The following is an 8,081-nucleotide window of genomic DNA, read 5'->3' as shown; positions in this document are numbered from 1 at the left end:
TCAAGCAAAGCAAAAATTGTAGTAAACTAAGGACAGAGTGCTACTTGAGCGACGTGGTGGCTTGAAGGTGCCTGACAACCAGGAGGCTATGAGTTCAATCCTAGGTAGCAGCATTTTCTCTCTCTGGGCACAAAAAGAAAATATCTGCTGTGAACTCCACGTAAGAGTCAGGAAGGGCATCCAGCCAGTAAACACAGCTTCATTCAGTCGCCCTGACTCCACCCTGATGCAAGGGATTACAGGGTCATTTAAAAAAAGAGGGGGAAAACCAGCAAATCCTACTATGGTGGACATCACAACACTGTTCCAATATTTGAAGGGCTGCTACAAAGACGAGGGAGTGAAACTATTTTCCAAAACACCAGAAGGCAAGACAAGAAACAACCAGTGGAATGGCTTGCCTTCAGAAGTTGTGGAGGCTTTTAAGAAGAGATTGGACAGCCATTTGTCCAGAATGATCTCCTGCTTGAGTAGGGGGTTGGACTAGAAGACCTCCAAGGTCCCTTCCAGTTCTATTATTCTATGTCCTATGAATCATGAGCCAAGCAACTGGGAACTTTTCTCTTGATGAGAATCATAATCAAAAGGCTTGGGATTAGTTTTTCATCCATAATTCAATCTTCTGCTTAAAAGACTATCCCTCTCCATCTAAGCTTATATACTTCTCCCTGCCAGCCCTGGGCCAAATGCCCAAGGACAAAAACCAGTCACCAAGTGGTTCAGGCCCAACTTTATTGATGCTGCTATCCTGGAGAAGGGAACGAACCAAGTGGAAACTGGCAACCACTCTCTCAGATGAGACGAGATAGGAAGAGGCTCTTGGCTTTGTGCCTTCAATATCTGAGGGAGCAAGGGTCCATGAAATGGATTTTTGTTTTTAAAAAAGGTGGCCTCAGAAGAGCAAAAGCTTAAAGTGCCTGTGATTAAAAACTTTGAGAAAAATACTGCTTTCTTTTATCCCTGCCTATGAATAGCTTAAGATATACCTTCCCTCACCAATGTTCACAAAGCTGCCAGGATGAGAATCACTTGACCCAAGAAAAGTTCAGAGCCAGCTGTATGGACTTGCCTACTGGAAATCTCTGCACAGTGGTGGCTGAAAGAGATCTTTCCACCTAGGGTTAACAATAACAATAACAGAGTTGGAAGGGACCTTGGAGGTCATCTAGTCCAACCCCCTGCTCAGGCAGGAAACCCTATAACATTTCAAATGGCTGTCCAGTTTCTTCTTAAAAACTTCCAGTGTTGGAGCATTCACAACTTCTGGAGGCAGGTTGTTCCACTGATTGTTCTGTCAGGAAATTTCTCCTTAGTTCCAGGTTGCTTCTCTCTTTGGTTAGTTTCCATCGGTTGCTTCTCGTCCTGCCTTCAGGTGCTTTGGAGAAGAGGTTGACCCCCTCCTCTCTGTGGCAGCCCCTCAGATATTTGAATGCTGCTATCGTGTCTCCCCTGGTCTTTCTTTTCATTAAACTACGCATACCCAATTCCAGCAATCGTTCCTTATCTGTTTTAGCCTCCAGTTCCCTGATCATCCTCATTGCTCTTCTCTCCACTTTTTAGAGCAGGGGTGTCAAACTGCCGGCCCACGGGCCGGATGTGTCATCTGGAAGCTGTGCCCACCCCATTGCCAGCAATGACAAAACTGTCCCGATACATTGCACGACGTCACGTGACGTCGCAAGTTTGACATGTCTGTTCTAGTCTCAACATCTTTTTTACATCATGACGACCAAAACTGGATGCAGTATTCCAAGTGTGGCTTTACCAAGGCCTTGTAAAGTAGTATTAACACTTCAAGTGATTCTATCCCTCTGTTAATGCAGCCTAGCACTGTGTTGGCCTTTTTGGCAACTGCAGCACACGGCTGGCTCCTATTTAAGGGATCGTCCACTAGGACTCCGCGATCCCTCTCACAGGTTCTCCAGCCAACCCAGGGAGAAGCTACTTGGGTAGGAGGAGGCAAAGGATAAACCCAGAGCTAGGGGCTCCGTTGCAAGGGAGCCTCAAACACATGCTGGGAACAGAACCAGGGCCATCTAAAAACCTTGGAAATAATCAGGAGAAAAGGCACTAGCAGTCAAGCTTGGTAGATCCTGCTTTTCTAACTGCTAAAAATTCCCCTTTTGAAAGATTACAAATAACTGATTTCACAATTAAGCACTCTGCCCCTCAAGCCCGCAGCAACACTTTATTCTTATCTTCCTGATTTGCTTTTCTTAAAGAACAGGATTTCCTCCTTAGTGCAATTCTGGAGAGAACCCCAACAGTTGGCAATTTCCTTCCCTCTTTTGATGAGGCCTTCCATTTCACCCCCACCCCCATTCTTTGTTCTAAGAACAAAGCTGGGGGGGGGAGGGAGTTGTTGAACATGCCGTGCTTGATGCAGTCGTGGGCTGTGTTTGCTGTCTGGAATCACACAGCTGAAATGAAGACAAATATAAAGAAGAGAAACAATCCTTAAAAACTCATAATAAACCATACTTTATAGCAGACAGGCAGCAGAGACGTACAGCTTAGAAGCAAAGCAGGCACTTGAACAGCTCTGTTCTTCATAAGCAATTAGGTCCTACCTTTTGTCGCATTTATCTCAGGGTGCCTTGTAATGCACACAAAAGCAGTTTGCAGCAAGGATGTCAGGGAGAGTCACTAACCTGCCATTTGGCTAAACAGCCCCAGCTCCCTTTGCCATTAATTGTAGCAGCACCTTTATTTTGCAAAAAGCCTATTTATGCTTAACAGACAGATGCGACTCCAGACCTTGAGAACACCAGGGCAATAATAACCTTTGTCTCTAACATGGCCTGCCAAGATGTTAGGGACTGCAATTCCCAGAATTCCCAGTGTGGCCAAAGCCACCAGGAGCTGGGAGCCAAGGGCAGCTGGAGGCTCTTAGCCAAAAATCCCAAACAGTGGGGACCAGGTCGCTTTAAAAAGAACGCTGCTTACTCACCTGAAATGGAAATGTTCTTTAAAAGCATTGAGAGAAGCAGAAGTAAAATGGGGAGCAGAAATTTGTAGGTCTTTTAATGATCTTAATTAGCTGCCTTTGGTCCCCAAACCATAGTCTTCTTGAACCTTTGCGGGGAAGGAAGTTAGCTGCCAGTTAACTATTCTGGAAGCTGGAACCCTTAAGACCCACACGATAGCTTTATATATTTATTATATTAATTTATGTGGCCATCCAAGTCACATTTGCAACTTTAGAGTTGGGAACGGTCACCAATGTGCAAATAGGATTGTTAATAGTCACTAAAAAAGTAATTTCTGGTAGAAATGTTAATTCACTGCCTTCCTTTCTTTTAAAGGCTGAAAAATTCTCCGTGACCTATTATGTTTGCGGTGCTGCATTTCCTTGCCCAGCAGGAGATGACTTTGGCTGCTTAGAATTCCTCAAAGGGAGAACTTCACTCTTTGAGAAGAACAGAAGCGTAAATCGCAGGAGGAAGAAAGAAAGAAAAACGAGGAAAACACAGACCAGTCGAGAAAGGCTTCCTCCGCTTCTCAATCCTACCAAACACTGGCTGCCTTCTGACCCCCAAGTGCAACTGGATGACCAGCCAGCTACTGACTATCCTCAGCATTTCTGCCCTGGCCGTACGGCCAAAGTGCGGGGAAGTCAAGGGACATTGCACCGAACCAGCCCAGCAAGGCCCTCCCAGAGGGAGGCAGAGTTCAGGAGCCCCCTGCCTGCTGGCTCAAGGGCAGCTGGAGGCTCTTGGCCAAAAATCTCAGAGGCAAAAATAGAAAAGGGCCCGCTTGGCCCCGCCCAACAAAAGGGCATTAGGCAGGCGGCCGGCAACCACTCCATTCCAGGACACAGCAGGACGTGGCTTCAGAGGCTCAACTCTGACCAAAGACCCAAGAAGGAAGAACAGACAGTTCTGTGGCACGGCCACTTGGCCTCGATGCAGCTTGGAAACCCTGAGCCAGCTTTCTCGGATTTGTTATGTGATGACAATATCACATAACCAATGTGGAATTCCCAGATTGATCATTGACCTCAGTAGATTCTTCTTCCCTGGAATTCTACATGAAGAAAATCTGAATTCTCCATCCCAAAAAACTGCCCAGAATGCTGTTTTACTTAATTTTACTTAAAACATATTTGTGTGGAACATACAAAACCCTCTCTCCAAGCCTAGAAATGCTACCACCCACTTCCCATCTCCAAGTCACTTCTTCATAACCACATGAATTTTTTTTTATAAATGAAATAGATAAAGCAGCCTCTGAATTCTATGTTGCCTACAAAAGCTTTTCCTTTCATCTCCAGCTTGATTGTGTGGGACAAACCCTGCCTTGGGGACATCTTATGCTGTGCCAGGCAGTTCCACTTGACCCAGGCAGGAAAGGAGAAGAATAATTCAAACCTCTGTGAATTGCCCAAGCGAACAAATCTGGGTATGTAGCCTCCCTCTTAAGCTGTGGTGGCCTTCCAGCCACTTTCCTTCCGGCTGCTATTCAGGTAGGACCTTCAGGACTGCTGTAAAAGTTGATCCTTAGCCGGAAAAGCAGAAACTGCAGCATTTCCTGATTTAACCAATTCTCCAGATATGTCAAATGCCTTTTTGCTTCCCCCCCCCGCCTGCCCCCCCCCAAGTTTCCAGGCTCCAGGTCTGGGCTGCAGTGCACCCCCTGCTGGCCAGCTGTGCACACAGCCACAGAGTTCCCGTGTATTAAAAAAAGAAATAATATCCGTTACAAATGAAGAGTCACATGTCTGTTTAATGGACTGCTTGTACAGCCTTTCTCCACAATTGCTTTGCTCCTACTCCCACAGCATTCTTTCTTGCTGACCCCGGAAGACAGGAAAGGAGAAGAAAGGAAGAGAAGAGCCTTATATGAACATAACCAGGTCTTTACTTGTTGCTTTTGAGAAAGCTGCCAGGATGCTGGCAAAAACCACATCTGGAGACTGGGAAGCATCAATAGCTGTATGGATTCCACGCCGGGAGTAGTAGTCTACCAGCGGACTGGTCTGGGTGTGATAAGCCTTCAGGCGTGTTTTCAGCGCTGCTTCGTTGTCATCTGATCGGCGGATCAGAGATTCCCCAGTGACCTGGCAAGGGCAGCAATTTGTCAGTGAGGGCACCAGCCAAGGACCCACCAATGTCAGCATTTCTGAGCTGGAAAAACCTGGCACCCAACCCTTAACGACACGGACGTCAAGCCAGCCCAAGCAGCTGAAGGCACAAAGCGCCACTGAGCTGTTCTGAGGCTGCTGAGATGATTCCCAATCACTCTGTCCCTCTTTTCAGCCAAGCACGAGGCCAATGCTGCGGTCAGTGACTTGGCCTGGCATTGAACCGGGTGTCAAACTGCCGGCCTGCAGGCCGGTTGCATCATGCAGAAGCTGCACCCAAACCAGCTCTGGCAATGCAAAAAAAGTTGCGATATGTCGCAACACGTCACGTGATGAGCTTGACACCCGTGTCTTACAGGGAGTCCTTGGCACATTATCAGTCCCTTAGTGACCCCCGGAGATTATGACAGACCTCCCGAAAGCTACTTATGGCCCTGTTTCAAAGTTCTGACGTCACCCAACCCCTGTGGCCACAGGGCTGCGTTCTGGGCATTCGGCAACCGGTCCTCCCATCGACAGCTGGAGCGCCCACGGCTGCAATCCACAATGCTTTTGCCAGAATCCAGAATTTACTTCCTGGTCCCAATAAAACCAACGGACGACGGATTCGCTTAACAACTGTGGCGTTTGCTGAATGACTGCAGGGTTCATTTAATGGCTGCCCCCCAAAACGTGGTAAGTCACAGGATGACCCTCTTTGTGACCGTCATGACTCACAAGCCTAATTGCCAGGCTCCGTTACGGCCATAACTTGTGGACTCCCTGCATCCTGTTTGACCGTTCAGCTCCCGCTGGCTCTCCCTACAGTGGGGGTCCTCACAGCAGTGTCCAATGAGGCGCGTGTGCCAGGGCCTGCCTGGGCAACCACTGGGCCCTCTCCTGACGCCTGGCTTGGAAGTAGCCCAGAGAAGGTCGCCAGCTGGAAGCCGAGCGGTGATGGCAGCTCCTGGGCCGATCTTCCTCCTGCCACTGGCCTATTAATTTGCTCACGAATGAATTTTCTATAGCCACCCATTTCAGTCAATGACTCAAAAAATGTATTTGAAATTAAAATGCTAAAAACATCTTAATACAATAAAAACATCCAAAACAAATACACACAACAGCCGAGTTCCTTAGCCAGTTAGCAGTACAGCAAGAAAGCTGGGCACAGCTTAGCACCGGCAGCCATCCAGCCAGGTTAGGCCTTGGAAGACTAACAGGGTTGGAGCCATTCTGATCTCCAAGGGGAGGATGTTCCACCCTGCAGGGGTCATGGCGGAAAAAAACCCACAATAATTTCTAGTTCCCAACAGCCGACACATTTTGGCTGAGGGGATCTGCAGCATTTCCAATCTGCTAGATCAGGTTGGAAAAAGGCACTCTCTCAGGTAACCCCGTCTCAAGCCTCAGAAGGCATGAAAACAGGACGCTTCTAAGAAGCACAAGGTTAGCAGGAGTTAGGAAATAGTAAGAAATCATCCTCTGGAAAGACTCCTACGCTTTCTTTCCTGCTGAAAATGATAGCGCAGGGATGGGGGCGGGAGACTTGTGTGGTGCTGTGGGCCTTGCTCCAACAACACCAGGAGGGGAAGAACTCTGTGCAAAATGTTTAACTTTACCCAAAAATACAGACAAATCTGCACCAAAGATGAGCTGTCTGTGTAAAAAGGACATCAGTCTCATACACCAATACCTTCTTGCTTTGCAGAATTAACAATTTATTTTGAATATTCACCTTGATTTTGCTAATCATCACTGAGGATCAAAAAGTAATGACAGATTGCCAAATACTCTAGATCAGTGTCTCTCAAACTTAGCAACTTTACGATCTGTGGACTTCAAGTCCCAACAATCTCTAGCCACAGGATTTACTATAAATTGTAATTTCTGCAATACCAACGTTTCAAGGATTTCTTCAAAATCATCCAGGGAATCTTCAGTTACCTTACGTGTTTGCCTCCCCACAACAAGAAAATCACCATAGTTGAAGTAACCCTCTTTTGCCACTTATCACTATCCCAGTTTGAAAAGCACAATTTGTGCCAATCAATGCTACTGCACAAGTCACCCACGTGGTAGCAACTAATCAAAAGTACGTGAGAATGGCCTCTGTTTTGAATGACTGGTGCAAAGCAAGCAAGATATAAATCTTAAGTCATGCAGATAAAAACAAATACAGAATAAAATTCTAGAAGCCCCCCCTCAAGATATCCTAAGGCTTTAAAACAACTAGAAGCATTTCAATACAAACCCCCAGAGACACATACATCGTCCTTCATGCGGACCTTGGGCGGGTTGAATTCCTCGTGGTAGGAACGGCCACTTCCTGGGTGGATTAGCCTGGAAGGGAAGCACAGAAAAGCCTCATCCCTCTCTCCTCTGCAGCACCTACCTATATGGGGTAGAACTAGTCTGCAAGCAGCATAATTTTAAAGCCTCTGCAGATTTCCAAAGGTTAGGAAAGCAATTTTTCATCAATGAAAAGGAAACAGAAGGGTAGAAAGTGGAAATATGTTGGGCACATCAAGGGAGCGGTGCAAGGCCACCAAGGAGGGGGAGTTTTCTTTTAGCACTCAGACAACAGACACGCACAGACAACATGGACTTGCAGCATCACTAAAGGTTTCCCTATGTAGGACTCCAGGTATTCCCTATTTAGTCACTGACCACTGGTCACATTGGGCTGATCTTCTCCCCTTGTATTACAAAATATGCTTCTAAGTGGGCAAACATTCCTTTGTAAGAAGCTTCCACACACTCTACCCTTGGCTTTGTATCACAGTGGTCAACGACAGCAAGTGTCAGAATCCATTTATATTTCATTTCTAACTCTCTTTCTGTGCAAACCCAAATTCATTCACACACACACACACACACACACACACACACCAGATTCTGCCATTCCCAAGGAGGAAAGGGAATAAACAGGGGAGTTTATTGCCTCCACTTCCTCCCCTTAGATGTAACTTTTTGTTTATCTAGCCTGCCTGTTGGCCATTGCAAAAAGATCGATGAA

At 46.7% G+C, this 8,081-nt stretch overlaps 1 protein-coding gene across 3 annotated transcripts in view; it reads right to left on the bottom strand.

The window, feature by feature from the left end:
- Positions 1 to 2,171: 2,171 nt before the first annotated feature.
- AK2 (adenylate kinase 2) overlaps positions 2,172 to 8,081 on the bottom strand; it is a 54,330-nt gene continuing 48,420 nt past the window's right edge. Inside the window, exons 5-7 of one of the 3 annotated variants that reach the window (XM_083369288.1) lie at positions 7,333 to 7,405; positions 4,864 to 5,059; positions 2,172 to 2,420 (exon numbers count right to left, since the gene is read on the bottom strand). In XM_083369288.1, coding sequence (XP_083225414.1) covers positions 2,413 to 2,420; positions 4,864 to 5,059; positions 7,333 to 7,405 — 277 coding nt within the window. In that variant the 3' untranslated portion in view covers positions 2,172 to 2,412. Of the gene's footprint in view, positions 2,421 to 4,691; positions 5,060 to 7,332; positions 7,406 to 8,081 lie in introns of those variants that run through there. The other 2 variants (XM_083369287.1, XM_083369289.1) reach the window with 2 other exon arrangements.

This window comes from Vipera ursinii (genome assembly GCF_947247035.1).
Source record: "Vipera ursinii genome assembly, chromosome: 9".
NCBI lineage: Eukaryota > Metazoa > Chordata > Lepidosauria > Squamata > Viperidae > Vipera > Vipera ursinii.
The sequence above is the reverse complement of the archived record's forward strand: the minus strand, read 5'-3'. Positions and strand labels throughout refer to the sequence as shown.